The 16,200-nt window shown below is 39.6% G+C and overlaps 1 protein-coding gene across 2 annotated transcripts; it reads right to left on the bottom strand.

The window, feature by feature from the left end:
* Window positions 1–1,631: 1,631 nt before the first annotated feature.
* Window positions 1,632–15,695, bottom strand: LOC109827572. 2 transcript variants are annotated; one of them, XM_020394575.1, is made up of 3 exons: window positions 15,291–15,695; window positions 15,143–15,232; window positions 1,632–1,900 (listed from the first exon to the last, which is right to left on the bottom strand). In XM_020394575.1, exons 1-3 carry the CDS (start codon window positions 15,564–15,566, stop codon window positions 1,823–1,825), a joined length of 444 nt encoding a protein of 147 aa, XP_020250164.1. In that variant the 5' UTR covers window positions 15,567–15,695; the 3' UTR covers window positions 1,632–1,822. The 2 variants fall into 2 exon arrangements, with proteins under 2 accessions (XP_020250164.1, XP_020250165.1); XM_020394576.1 differs by having other exon boundaries at window positions 15,318–15,695.
* Window positions 15,696–16,200: the final 505 nt, after the last annotated feature.

Genomic DNA, 16,200 nt, shown 5'->3' with positions numbered 1-16,200 from the left:
GAAAAATAATAAAACTATGAGGTAGAAACAAATTGAAAAATAATGAAACTATGGGATAATGGAAAGCAACAAATATGTATCTTATTATGTTGGGATTGTGTCTTTGATTCTTTGTATAACTTCATGAGAATTAGATATGATTAGATATCTATCATGATTAGGAGATAAGTCGAAGTTGGTCGATCGAACCATGTAAATTTTGGTGTTCGTTCTTCTTGATTGCAGTTGTTTTCTATCTTATTGATTCTGGGTTGGCTTCCGAGTTGCGGAGATCGTAGTACGCGGGGAGACTAAAATTCCCAACAAGAGAGATCATAGTACGCAGGAAGGCTAAAATTTCCCAGCATCTTATGTATATTTTTGAATTTATGAAGGTTCCATGCTGACCTAGGAGCAGTGTTTTTAAAATAATGCTAACTGGAGTACTCTTTTTCAAACAATAAAATAAATTCATATTTTTGGTATGTAGTTCGGAAGGAGTGGTTTAGTTATCGAAATTTTTTGGGTAAGTTACACTAAATCCCCGCAAAATTTTAGTATTTTGCATTAAACCCAATCACACTAAAACCCTCAAGAACATTCAAAAATCACACTAGTTCCCCAATTATTTTTGTAGAAAAGGCGCAAAAATAACAGCATTACATTTGACATGGGATGTGCAACCTACGCAATTTAAAAAGACCAAAATATCTCTTAAATTATGAGAACCCCTCTATGACCTTTTTATATTTTCAACCCTAAAAACATAAATCTCTTATTTTTAGTCATTCATATTCCTCTTGCTCATGCCTAAGTTGGGGTCCTGAACTCTAATTGATTTTTGCTTTTTCTTTTGCGGAAATGGTCCTTCAAAACAACTTTTTATGTTGGTTGTTTGTTCTAATTTATGGGGTTAGGTGCAGAATGCAAAAACTTGGGGGTTTTCTACAATTCCAAAAGTTATTAAGGGGCTGTTTGGTTGTATGTTTTTACCATGTAAAAGGATATAAAGTGTAAAAAAGTGGGTCCCAATGTTAGCTTTCATCACTTTCAATTGTTTGTTTGTAGTTGTGAAAATAGTGTAAAGTGATTTCATATGCTGATGTGGCTTGTAAAGTGATTTCATGAAAAAAAGACATGATTTTAGGAGAAAGCTAACATTAAAGTTAGGAAAAAATAATAAAAAATAATTCCAACCAATATGATCATTTGAGTAGGGACCACTTTTTACACTTTCCAAACAAACAATTAAAGTTTTATTTTGCAAACCAAACAAGTGTTTTATGATTCCAATGGAATCAAAAACAAACAAAGAAAAGTATAAAAGTGAAATTGATGAGGTGGACAACAACTTTCCAAGTTGTGTCATAAATACACAACTTTACCAACAACCAAACAGCCTCTAAGTGTTTAGTGTGATTTTGAAAGTCATTGCTGGTTTAATTTGATTTTTAAAAGTTCTTTTTTTTTAGTTAGCGTTGTCTTCTAGTTAGTGTTGTCTTCTCTGAAACATGAAGAACAAAATTGGAATGAAAATGGGCCCACCGTTTCCCTTCCATGAAAAGAGGGGGAAAAAATAAAAAAAGAAAAAGAAAAAGAAAAGGGGTCTTGTTATTGATTCTTGTCTTTTTTCTTGAGCAAACAACCAAAACTTTTTAAACTAATCAAACTCTTTATTCATGCAAAAAGCTTAAGCGTGCTACTTGAAAGCTACATAAATAGCAGGAATCATATCTTAAAAAGCTGCATCTCTTTAGAACGGAAGGGCCTAAGTTAATCTTTGAAGCAATAAATTTTATCTTAGTTACAGGTTTTGGTTGGAAAATACACTAATTTCTAGCCATCACAGTTCCAATGCAGCTGCAATTTTCCTCTGGATGACTTCAACTCCAAGACGAGGCGAAAACCTTGGAAGCGTTTCCTGCAACAGCTAATACAGGTCAAGAACAGGTAGCCAGTATCTTCCAACACATCTATTTATTGAAAATAGTGATTAGAAACAACGAACAATAATAAATACAAGAAGTCAATGAGACATTTAAATTTAAAAGAAAAAGTGAAGCCAAATATTGCTCTGTTGTTTAATAAAAGTCTTTAGAAATTAGAGTTGATCGATTTTGGGGCCTTGGACAATATAATCTAACTTTTGGTGATTGATTCCATCGAATATGTAAAGCTTGTAGTAGTCTTTAGAAAAGCCAAGATGCTACGCGATGAAATCTATATTCATTGGATCGCAAATAACATAAACATTTATATGAAATAGTGGTATGAGGTGGTGGCTCATTTTGCTAAATGAGCTACCAAGAGATAGAGTGGTGAGGTCCACAACTTTTGATTTGCTGACAAGGTAGGTCTTACCACATGACCATCTCTTGGTAGCTCATTTTATAGGCTTATTTTGCTAAATGAGCTACCAAGAGAGAGAGTGGTGAGGTCCACAACTTTTGATATGACTGACAAGATGGGTCTTACCACGTGTTTATCTCTTGATAGCTCATTTTGCAAAATGGGCTACCATCTCACTGTCATGTAAGCCCCACACCGGCTACCATCTCACCGTCATGTAAGCCCCACCCCGGCTACCATCTCACTGCCATGTAAGCCCCACCCCGACGTGACTAGTAAGGGGGCTCACGTTGCATTGAGCTAGCAGCTCATTTTGCAAAATGTGCTACATATACATATATATATAGTGTTCTTCACGCATTTCGTTATAGAAACACTAGTGATGGTAAAATAGGAAGAAAAAAAAAATTAAGTATCCAGCAGACTATACAAGGGTACATCAACTATGTATGAAGCCTTCTTACCGTGACACCATGAGAGGAACGAGTAATGGTTTCACTATTAAAGCAACCAGTGTGCCTTCTTTCACTTTAAAAGATACCAATGCAGGATAGCATGTGTTAAAGAGTAAAATAACTACAGATTCTCATTAAATAAGAAGACTACAACTACCTTTATACAAGACACAGAACGTGGGACTAAACATTTATGTCTAACATCTCTTATTCTACTAATATAACTAAGACTTACCTATTAATACTTCCTAATATAGTTAATACTTTAATACAATGAAAGCTCTTTGACTAAATTCTCCAAACAACCACATTTGCCTCCATATGACTAACTGGCATAACTCCCCCGGCTAAATTATCAACACAGGCAAACTCCCATTTTCACATCCAAGCACAGAATTGCCATTATTAAAGAAAATTATGCATATATTCTCAATTATTTAAGGTCAGATAGGAGAGAAAGCTCATTCTTTCTGGTATTAGCTCCTAATGTAGGAGCTAACTCCTTCACCTCTTAGGCCTGTTTTGGTTTTCTCCGAGTTCTGGAAACTCTTTTGCTAGAACTGCATTGCTCCTGTCCAATGCTTCCATTGCATATGTCAAGAGGAACAATTATGAGATGGAAGCTATAGTGGTGGAGGTACAGGAAGGCTTTTGGTTTTCCAAGTGTCTAACAGCGCATAGGAACCGTAAGCAAGTTGAAAAGAGGCCTTAATTACCTCAAGTCTACTTATGGAATTTTCCCCTAAGACATAAATGAGGAAACAAATCACCAGAGAGCTATTTTCCTGCCTGCTGACTCTAGCATGTGTTGCACTCAGCACATGTTATGAACCTTGTGACTATGTTCATGTGAGAGATCTTATGCTAATGGACCAACAAGACCAGCAGGCCCTCCTTTCTTTGCTGCGTGAATTGAAATAGCAAAGTTCTAGCAATTGACCCCTTGAGGAGATTGACTAAATGATATCCTATGTATTCCACTCAACAACATTAGATGCTTATTGAGGCGCTCCATAACATTGGATTTGTTTTGGCTAACATGGGTAACTATTTACCTGGAATTCTACTGGCTTAGACTATTTAAGATGGTAAGTGTGGGTAAGCCTTGATAATGCCTACATATTGTATGATGTAAGTTGTTTGTATTATTAGCACCCCAAATGATTAGCGGGATGACAAGATTTTGTAAGATCACAAGCTCTATCTAACAAACATTTCCTATGCCTTACAAGTGTTCTTAGACTAATGTCAAGCCCCAAGCATCTTGAGCATAAGGAATCAATCATCTCAAAAAAATTTCGACAGCAAATCGAGAATTACAATAATTGTTGTACCAAGATTTATCCGAAATTTTCAGAATCCCAGTATTTGAAGACAGTTTCTCCCTCATTCTGCTAAATGGATGATGCAAAATTCACAATAACCAGTTCTGTACTTCGGGGTTCCTCCAGTATATGTGCAATACCTTCAACAGATGGTTTTGTTTCCAAGTGAAACTATCAGAACCATTAACTTGTTTTCCTTGTGTTCCAACTAATGACCATGGTGGCAAGAGACAACCAAGTAGCTAGTCCACATCATATGATTCGTATCTCAAATACCAGGCTCATACTTCCAAAGCATGAATGCCAGGAGTACATACAGGTAGCATGGAAACCAGACTCCAATCTCAATGTCTTTGTTTCCATCATCTAGGCCTGGGTAAAGACAAAAAGATTTGACTCTGCTGCTGCACATGGACCCAAAAAACCCAAATCCTAATCAGTCAAGATAATGTGAAAGACAACAGGACATCAGGAAGCACCAATAAATACTTGAGTTCCACTATTAATTCTTTTTTAATGCAGCACCAACTGGATCCTAGAGAAGTTTTCCACAACCATGAAAAACTTTCATTTTGGAAAGCATTTACCCATCTCTTATCAAGATGGCCCAGCTGATACTAAGCAAATATCGGCCCTTAGGGAGCCTCATTGTAAATAATTCCTTCTAAACTTCAACATGCCAAGTAAGATGCTCAGGTTTAAGTATTCATACCATAGATGGTAAATTTTTTTGAATATTTTCTTCCAGCCTTTCAGTCCATAACCCTGAGAAAAGGATTACTATGGAAGTCCACCATATATTTCATAGTTTTGTGGAGGATGAGGGAGTTATTAGGTGATCAGGATAGTATGTCATACTGATATTGATACAAGAGATCTACAAGACGCGACACGACGACTCGAACAAGACGAGACGAGACCCCGATACTTCGAGACCCCGGTCGAAAGGATCCGAGACTTCGAGACCCCAGTCGAAAGGACCCGAGACTCCGAGACCCCATTCGACAGGACGAGATCCCAACCGAGACCCCAGTCGACAGGACGAAACGACACGCCCTAAGTGACACAAACGGTGGTGTTAGTCAACACCTGCCAGTCGATATGTCCCAGTCGACACAAAGGGAGCCAGTCGACACATGTTAGTCGGCTCATGTCCAGTTGACACGAAAGGCGTTACTACTCGCCACGCCTCGTGTCAACTCGGATTTCAGATTAGGAAAGAGTTCCTTTTTTTTATTGTTTCCTTTTGGGATTTAGTATTTTCCTTTTAGACTTAAGAGTTTCTTTTTTATTAAAGTTAGGATAGATTTAGTTGGCTATAAATATTAGTTCCTTTTGTAAATTGTAAATCAACTTTTCAATTAATCAATTAAGAGAAATTTTCTCCTTGTTTTCGTTCTCAACTTTGAGAAACTTAGAGCTTGTGGATTCAAGCTCGTGAATTACCTGCTGTTGTCAGAGCTCGTCGACATCAAAACGATATCCGATTGGCCTCCCTGTTTCTACGTCTGCGTCAAGTGGTATCAGAGCTTCGGCTTCAACATCCTCGACAATGGCAGGTGACGGCGAGAAGGAGCTTTCTCTATAGGATATTTCCGCGAGGATGGATTCTATGAATGAAAGATTTGACATGTTGGAGGCGTCTCTTCAGAACCTTCAACAAGCCATTAAAGGACTTACCATTCACCACAATAATGGGAATAATTTCGCTGACGGTCTTCACCTAAGCGAACCTAGAGTTAGGTTACCCCGACATCTACCCCCGTACAATCCTCATCCCCCTCCAGTTCACCCCCCTCCATATTAACCACGTCCAAACTAAACTGTTCCATATCAGCCCCTTTCGTATCAACCTCCTTCATATCAACCCCCTCCACATCATAGACGACATCCTAACCAACCCCCTCCACATGATGAATCTAGTGACGAAGGAGCAAACTATGGTGGCCAATTTGAGGGATCATGGTACGGCAACGTCTTGAGTGAAGAAGAAGGAGGGCGACCTTATGGCAGAAGTCGAGGCAGAGGCTTCAACCCTCGTCGCAATTATCACCGACAGGGCGGCCATCACAACGATCAAGAGTACCGGATGAAGATAGAACTCCCCTCCTTTGGAGGAAATCTGGACATAGAGGCTTTCTTGGATTGGCTATATGAAGTGGAGAAGTTTTTTGAGATGACTAATGTGCCTGAAGCAAACCATGTGAAGTTTGTAGCATATCGTCTCAAAGGAGGAGCCGCGGCATGGTGGGATCAGACTCAAAACATTAGGTGACGGCATGGTAAGCAACCAGTTCGGGTTTGGCGACGCATGAAGCAATTACTCCATGCTAGGTTCCTACCACTCAACTATCAACATATCCTTTACAACCAGTTCGCACAATGTCGTCAAGGCATCAGATCAGTAAGCGCCTATACCGAAGAATTCTTCCGTCTTACCTCTTGTTGCGATTTGTCGATGAGCGAGGAACAACTCGCAACCAAGTATATCGGCGGTTTAAAGTACTCAATTCAAGAGAAGGTGGTCATCCAAAATATATACTCCGTGGACGAAGCCCACAATATGGCTCTAAAGGTGGAAAGATTGGCCTCCAAGACACCACCTTTCAGGCGAACCGATCAGGGAAAGTTTGGCCGAGAAGGCAAGAGGTGAGTCGGCAGGGCCAAGGACGACTGATCGGTCTAATCCATCACGATCAGCCGAGCGGTCGACAACTCAACCACCCCCCAGACGACTCAATCAAATCAATATGCCAAGCCGATTGCAAGGAGGTGTTTCTGATGTTTCCAACCAGGACACAAGTCCAACGAGTGCCCGCAGCGACGGAAGGTTAATCTAGCGGATTATGAAGAGGCAGAAGACGGACACACGACATCTGACGAAGATTATGAGGAAGAGGTTGTCGAGATTGAGGGCGATAATGTGTCGTGTGTTGCTCAACGACTCCTGTGCGCCCAGAAGACTCCAGATTCATCACAACGACATCAAATATTCTTTTCTAGGTGTTTAGTCAACAACAAGGTGTGCACCCTCATCATTGACAATGGAAGCTATGAGAATATTGTGTCGAATTTCTTGGTGGAACACTTGAGATTACCAACAGAAACAAAACTCATACCATATACCATAGGATAGATCAAGAAGGGTCCCTCTGTTAAGGTGACTGAATTATGTCGTGTGTCACTATCACTAGGGAAGACGTATCATGACTCTGTTACTTGTGATATTGTGGACATGGATGCTTGCCATGTATTGTTGGGACGACCTTGACAGTATGACGTCGATGCTAAGCATAGCGGCAAGAAGAATGAAAATTCTTTTGTATGGAATAATAAGATCATCCTACCACCTATTCCACCTTTTCCAAAGCACCCCAAAGATCAAAATTCCAAACGAATATCTCTTTGCAACAAGGTTGAATTTCTGACCGAGTCAAAGGAGTTAAAGCAGAGGTTTGCCTTAGTAGTGAAGGAAGAATTGAAGACACTCATTGAGATCTCAGAGAAGATGAAGTCCCTGCTTAAGAACTTTCCTGAAGAGCTGCCAGAGGGACTTCCTCCCATGAGGGATATTCAACACCACATTGATTTCATTCCGGGTTCAGTGTTTCCTAATTTTCCTCACTATCGTATGAACCCACAGGGGAAAAAGATCCTACAAGATACTATTGAGGACCTCATTAAGAAGGGCCATGTTCGAGAGAGTATGAGTCCATGCGTAGTTCCAGCACTGTTGACACTAAAGGACGGAAGTTGGCGGATGTGTGTGACGGGGGAGCCATTAACAAGATCACAATTCGCTATAGGTTTCCAATTCCTCGGTTAGATGACATGCTAGACCAGTCGAGAGGTGCGAGCATCTTTTCGAAGATCGACTTGAGGAGTGGCTATCATCAGATCCGAATTCGACCCGGCGACGAGTGGAAGACTGCTTTCAAAAGCAATGAGGGTCTCTATGAATGGTTAGTGATGCCTTTTGGGTTATCGAACGCTCCAAGCACCTTTATGCGTTTGATGAACCAAATTCTAAAGCCTTTCTTAGAAGATATGTAGTCGTCTACTTTGATGACATTCTCATCTATAGCCGAGATGAACATGAGCATATGTTGCATCTCCGAGAAGTTTTTCGAGTGCTAAAGGAGAACGAGCTTTACATCAACCTTAAGAAGCGCGTGTTCTTGACGACTCAGCTAGTGTTCTTGGGGTTTGTGGTAAGCTCGCAAAGGATCCAGGTTGACGAAGATAAAGTCAAAGCAGTCAAGGATTGGCCGACTCCGAAAAGTGTTACTAAAGTAAGGAGCTTTCATGGGTTAGTATCTTTTTATCGGCGTTTCATTCGTAATTTCAGTTCTATAGTTGCTTCCATGACGAATAGCTTGAAAAAGAAGGGTGTTTTCGAGTGGACCGAAGAAGCAAATGCAGCTTTTACCCTTATCAAGGAGAAGATTACTACTGCACCTATATTAGTGTTTCCAGATTTCGACAAGCTCTTTGAGCTTGAGTTGAGCTTGAGTGCGACGCGTGTAGTGTAGGTATTGGAGCAGTCCTCTCTCAAGAGAAGCGCCCCGTTGTTTTCTTGAGCGAGAAGTTGAATGAAGCTCGGCAGAAGTGGAATACTTATGAGCATGAATTATATCCTGTTTATCGTTCTTTGAAGACTTGGGAAAGTTACCTCATTGCTAACGACTTCGTAATTTACACCGATCATCAGTCTGTTCAACACTTCAAGAATCAAAGGCATATCAACAAAATGCATGGACGTTGGGCTTCATATTTTGAGCAGTTTAATTTTACTTTGAGACATAAATCAGGAGTCGACAATAAAGTACCCGATGCTTTGAGTTGACGGGTATCTTTGTTGAGCGTGTTGCGAGATGAAGTTGTTGCTTTTGACTGTTTAAAAGAGCTTTATGTTGATGATGAAGACTTTCAGGAGATTTAAGCAAAGTGTTCGACAAGACAACCCGCAGGAGATTATGTTATCATGGGCAACTTTCTATTTAAGGGGAATCAGCTTTGTATTCCGAGAACGTCATTGAAGGAAAAGATAGTTCGAGACTTACATGGTGACGGACTGGGTGGACACTTTGGGCGAGACAATACTGTCTTGAGTCTTGAAGAGAGATACTATTGACCGAGTTTGAGGAAGGATGTGACGATATTTGTGAGGAGTTGTCAAGTGTGCCAAGTTGCAAAGGGACAAGTGCAGAATACTGATTTGTATATTTCTCTACCTGTGCCCAAGGATATATGGGAAGATTTGAGTATGGATTTGTGTTGGGACTTTCCCGAACACAAAGAGGCGTGGATTTAGTCTTCTTGGTAGTGGATCGTTTTTCTAAGATGACTCACTTCATCCCGTGCCGCAAGACTTCGGATGCACCACATGTTGCACGGCTATTCTTTCAAGAAGTGGTTCGGCTACATAGAGTTCCTAGTTCGATTGTTTCAGATAGGGATACTAGGTTCTTGGCGAGTTTTTGGACTACTTTATGGTGACAATTTGACACTTCATTGAAGTGTTCTAGTACAACACACCCTTAAACGGATGGACAAACAAAAGTGGTCAATCGAACCTTAGGAAATTTGATTCGATGCATATGTTGAGAGAAGCAAAAGATGTGGGATCAAGCTATCCCTCAAGCTGAATTCGCCTACAACTTGACTGTTCATAGTTCCACAGGTATGTCTCCTTTTTTCATTGTTTACAGGAAGACACCTCAACATCTCCAAGATTTGTTGAAGTTGCCGACAAGTAGTAAGGTCAGCAAGACAGCAAGTTCGTTGGCCGAGAATGCTATCAATATTCAGGAAGAAGTGCGTACAAAACTTGAGAAAGCCAATGCAAAATTCAAGGCGCGAGCAGACAAGAAGAGGCGATTCAAGGTGTTCAATGAAGGAAATATGGCGATGGTTTACTTGCGGAAAGAACGGATACCGGCTGGAACTTATAGCAAGCTTAAGCCGTAATGATATGGTCCCTTCAAAATTCTTAAGAAGATCAATGATAATGCATATGTAGTGGATCTTCCTGAATGAATGGCTATGTCGACGACATTCAACGTGACGGATATTTCTATCTATCATCCTTCAATCGAGTTGTATTCAAGTGATGCGAACTCAGAGACGAGTTCTTTCGAAAGAGGGACTGATACAGAAGATCTACAAGACGCGACGCGACGACTCGAACCAGACGAGTCGACAACAAACCAGACAAGACGAGACCCCGAGACTTCGAGACCCCAATCAAAAGGACCCGAGACTCCGAGACCCCAGTCGACAGGACGAGATCCCAGCTGAGACCCCAGTCGACAGAATGAAACGACACGCCTCAGTCGACACGAAGGGCGGTGTTAGTCAACACCTGCCAGTCGACACGTCCCAGTCGACACAAAGGGAGCCAGTCGACACATGTTAGTCGGCTCATGTCCAGTCGACACGAAAGGCGTTACTACTCGCCACGCCTCGTGTCGATTAGGATTTCAGATTAGGAAAGAGTTCCTTTTTTTATTGTTTCCTTTTGGGATTTGGTATTTTCCTTTTAGATTTAGAGTTTCTTTTTTATTAGAGTTAGGATAGATTTAGTTGGTTATAAATATTAGTTCCTTTTATAAATTGTAAATCAACTTTTCAATTATTCAATTAAGAGAATTTTTCTCCTTGTTTTCGTTCTCAACTTTGAGAAACTTAAGCTTGTGGATTCAAGCTCGTGAATTATCTGCTGTTGTCAGGGCTCGTCAGCATCGGAACGATATCCGATCGGCTTTCCTGTTTCTACGTCTACGTCAGATATGTAACCTTTTGTCCAACATAGCCCTTCAACAAGAATCTTTCTTAAATGATTAACTAGAAATTAAGAACACAGGAGAAAAAAAACCAGATTTCCTTGTTCAGCTATTCTAACAAGAAGACCAGGATTTAAAGCCGAGAGAAGGCACCTCACAGATGATTTTTGTATCACCTACTATGAGAAATAAAAAAGGCAATAACGGAAAAACCAGAGCGCAATATATGAAATTTTATAAAGATATTTATAAATACAATCTAATTTAGAATAACATATGTGCCCATTTATTCATTTCAATAAATAATAAATAATAATTAAATGATATAAAGCACAACACAGCAAGCTAATACTGAATTAAGCAAAGGCAGTCTATCATGAAGTAAACAATAATTAAGAAAAAAGACAAATAACACTATAATGATCTAACAACCAGCAACTAGAAAAAGACTAGCAAAAAAAACAAGTTAATTAAAAAAAAAGCAATCCTTCTTCAATGACATCTTGGTCGCTGCTTGATGCTACTTGCTAGCGGCAATTAGTGGCCTATGGTGATCTTAAAAGGCTTCCTTTTTTATCCTTTTTACCTCCTTTTTGGTGGTGACATTTTTTCCTTTTTTTTGTTTTCTTCCTCGAGGTTTGGTTTGGGGGTTGGGGGGTGGTCTGGGTGCGTAGGTTGAAAAGGACAGCACCAATTGGTGTTAAGAGGGTTCTATTGATAGCTCTAATTGATTTGTGGTCATTACTTGGGATGTAAAAGGATATTGATTTGTGGATCTGATAGGCAACAAGAAGTAGAACATGGAGAGAGCAGCTTCTGAGCCTCCAATGCACAACACAGCCACCTTAAGCACCTGCCTCATTCTATGTGCACACCGTACCCGCCTCATTTTGTAAGCGTTCCATTTGTGCCTGGTGCATCCTCATGAGATGCCTTTTGAAACGATGCTAAGGATTACCAAAGTAGAAGCTTTTTAACTTTCACTCAAGGTTCAAAGTGTTTTAACTCCCATCACACACCAAACCACTGTTATAAATAACGGTAAATAGCGCTGTCATAGCAGCGCTAATAGCGTTAGCGGTCCTTTCCCACTATGCTATCGCCCAGTAGCGGTGATATATTATAAATATGCACTTTCCACAGGCAAACGCGGCCAATAGCGCTATAGTGGTGAATAGCGGGCAACTGCGGGGAAAATCCTCTTTTTGACCGCTATTTAAAGAGGTTTGAGGTTTATTTCTTTTAAATTAAACCTGACCCGCAACCACTGCATTCCACCGCCTCTAGTGATTTCCGACGTATGTCATCTTCCACAGCCTCTGGCATCTCCCTCAGCATTTCTTCTCACCTCCTTCACCATGAGCTCCTCCTACTATAGTACTCTCACTGCTCATCTTCTCGAAGACGATGACTCTTTGACTTCTTCTCTAGTTGTCTTCAGTATTATGTGACGGTTACATGTCTATTTTATGTTTAGGATCTCTTTAAATCATCAAGTATGCACTTTTAAATTTTCTAGATTTTTCTTTATTTTTTATTATTCCTTTGAATATTTATACATATCTAAATTAGACTGCTATGTGACTTTAAATTTTTTACTACTATTTTGCCGCAATCACCCCAAATAGCCTTAGCGATACCTCACCGCTACGCGACGTTATCCGTTGTCGATAACCTTACACCAAACAGAAATTCTATGACAGCAGTTGAACACCTTAGGAGATTTTACTTCATGTAATTTCTCAAAGGCCAAATCATTGTAAACATCATGCCACTTGCATGCAAGAAAAAATAGTTTATATGATTGGGACACAATACGCAACGTCTACTCCATACACAAGTAGACTGTGTATTGTGCAAACAATGATGTACATAAGGCCCCCTCATCTTCCTAGTCTGTCGCCAAGGACTTCCATAATGACGTTTAAAAGAGGATTCTTTATGGTTAACTTCTGGAGTTATTTTTTTATTTTTTCCTTACTAACAATAATCGCCGTCTGCAGGCCATAATGAAAATTTGCCTATTCATAATTTTCTCCATATTCAACATAACTTCCACCACATTCTTTTCCAAGATAAGCCCCCTTAGGCCATCTCCAACGCAGCGGCAAAATGCAGCAAAAAATGCATTTGTCGTTGCGTTTGATCTTCAACCCAGCCGCATTTGTTACGGCATTTTAGCGGTGATGAACAGTGCGGCATCATATTTGGTGTCGCACTGTTCATCACCGCATTATTTTTTTATTTTTTATTTTTCAATTTTTTTACCTTTTAATTTTATGTATTTGCAACGAGGTTTTAAATGACGGATGTCGGGTTCATGTCGGATGGCTGAAATTCATGTCGGATAGCGAACATCGGGGATATATCGGGGGACATTGACTAAATATCGGATTGCTATATCGGGTAGTGCACATATGTATAATATCATGTCCTAAATGTAATCTAAGCATTCATAAATTCAATATAAGCATATTTTATAAATTCTATAGACTAAACATATAAAAAAGTAAATAATATATGGATTTGGGTTCATAAATTCTTTCTATCGGGTTCATAAGAAACCCTTAAACATGAGAATGAGTCAAACATGTTTGGGTATTTATCACTAAACCCAAACTCGATAATAAAAAACAAATCTTAAAAAAAAGTATCATATCGGTCGATTTTTTCAAAGCTAAAAAATAGGCCGATATGCCCAATATGACCCTGATATTTCCGATTTGGCCCTGAAAACCGACGTACGAGTTGAAAACGTCCATGTCGTGTCGGTCAAGCCCTCAAACCGATATGTCGGCCGACATGTCGGACTCGTGTCGGTCAAGCCCTCAAACCGATATGTCGGCCGACATGTCGGACATGTCGGACATGTCGGCCGACATTTAAAACTTTGATTTACAATTTGACCCCAATTGTTTTATTAAATTTATAAAACAACCCCAATAATATTAAAATTTTATAATTTTACCCTAATTGTATAATTTAGACAAAATAAATTATTTTAAAAATGGAAATAATGTTAAAATTTAAAAGACATTATTATTAATTATAATATTAAAATCTAGACATTATAAGTAAAGTCACATGAAATATAAATTAAAAAAATAAAGAGAAATCCTAATACATAATTCAAATATAAATTACATATCTGAAATACATAACATATAAAAACTGACACACATAATATAAAACTTCATTAAAATAAAACATAAAATACAAACTAAATATATAACATTACATAAGATGGACAAGCAACTCTCAATAATCTGGTAGATCGCATTCAGAGTGTCCAATATCATTGAAATAATTACCAAAATTAGAAGCAGACCCTTGTTCTTGTTGATTTCTTTTTTTGTATTATTTTAATCTGTTGAGCTCGAACGTACTCACGTACGTTTGGATCAGCAATGGAATTCAAATCTTTCATTATAATTTTTAATTCATCTCTATCTTTTTTCATTGCTATCTTTTCTCGTTCGATATCAAATGCTACTTGCCTGTTCAAGCTCACCTTGTCTAACCTGTTTATAAGTCGGTTGTTATTTGTATCGATGGAGTCAACTACACTTGACTCATGATCATCATTTTTCCTTTTTAATTTGGTTTTTTTACCCCAATAGGTCGTTCAGGTGGAGTAAATGATGACAGTCCAGGAGAACTTTATATAGGAGAATCCGGAGTGGGATTATCTGATTGTGACGAGTCGAAGTTCACAATTTGGGGTTGTCTTCGACCAACTTGTCTTGCAAAAAATATGTGAAAAAAATAAAATTTGATATGTGGGGTTAATTGTTGAAATAGTTAAAAATATAGAGAATAAAAAATAATAATATAAAAGTAGATAAAAAGGAATATTCTGAGAATATTATTTTTTGGTGCAAAAAAATAGTGCAGTGGGTTAGAGATGAATTACTGTTTGATGTGACTTTTGTACCATTTTGGTGCAAAATTTACACCATTTTGGTGCGATGGGTTGGAGATGGCCTTATGCCTATGTTCGAAATTTCAAATTCCACCCATCTTATTTCAAGGAATCTGTCCCTGCCACTATCTCCTAGTCTCCTATTTACTTCTCTACGTTCAACTTATCCACATGAATACTTGAAAATATTGCATGGGTAAGACAAAATTTCTAGGTGAACAAACCAAGGCTTAAAATCATTATGTGAAGCTTCAATCAAGTGAGCCTAAGACCAAACACCTGGTGTGCAATACACAGACGACAAAGTAAAAAAGAGAACAGACCAACCTCAGTGCCATCGGGAAGAATCTTGGCAAGAACTGGAATTTCATACTGATACAATCTCTCCCATTCTGAGTTCTCCGTGATATCCCTCACCTAAACATCACAACTTCAATCAAGTTTAACAAGGAAGGAGGAAAATGAGTGAACGCACAGAAATGGGCTTCTCAGCTGGGGTTGCCTGAAGATGAACGGAGGAGAGGGGGTGGGGCCCGCGGAGGGAGAGGGCGGCATTGAGCTTCTCCTTGAGCCCGTCGCAAAGGCAGCAGCGCGGCTTCGAATAGAGCAACCACAGTTGCTTTGCTGCCGCTGCTGCCGCCGCCGCTGCTGGCGATGGAGAAAGCGGCGACAGGTCGCCGGGGTCTCGACGCGCTGCGATGGATGAGGCGGGCCGCGAGCCAGTAACGGGTTGGAAAGACAGCGCGGCCATTCACTTCGTGCTCTACGCAAAAGGCGAGTTTAGCGGAATGAGGGTCTCAAAAGCGAAGGGCTAAATCCGTACTAAAAAGAAAAAAGGAGGTTTATTTGGCAACGCTAGCTTGTGTGCGGTTGAGGGGTATTCCAGTTGAAGAAATTTTCGATTTGAACTCATTCCCATCCTATCGCGTTTTATTTACAGGGATCAACCCACTTTGTGGCTAAGTTAGAAACGTGATTATAAAACGGGTCGATTTTTTTAATCCGATTCCTAAATAGTCGAGGTTGGCAACCCTGACTATTTTGCTATTGTACATATTAAATTAGTCGTAGTTGCCAACCCCTACTACTTTAGGACCCTATCTAATTGGTCGGGGTTGAGAACCCCAACCAATTCGAAAAAGGATTTCGAACACTTCAGCGAAAAAAAGGAGAACCAACATTATCCATCAAAATGACGAACCTGTCATTAGTTTTGCTCCTCCGTCGCTGCTCCGTTGCGGAATGCTTCGATCTCGGCGTCAGCAGCTACTGCTTTAGCTCTGCATTCTTCCCATCAAATTTCACTGTAAAACCCCCTTCATATAAAAACAAAGAGATGGATCAGAAACAGAAACAACTCAAAAATCAACGATCAAATTATTACC

Source organism: Asparagus officinalis, unplaced genomic scaffold, assembly GCF_001876935.1.
Source record: "Asparagus officinalis unplaced genomic scaffold, Aspof.V1 AsparagusV1_Un302, whole genome shotgun sequence".
NCBI lineage: Eukaryota > Viridiplantae > Streptophyta > Magnoliopsida > Asparagales > Asparagaceae > Asparagus > Asparagus officinalis.
Note: the sequence above shows the minus strand (reverse complement) of the source record. Positions and strands in the feature narration are given on the sequence as shown.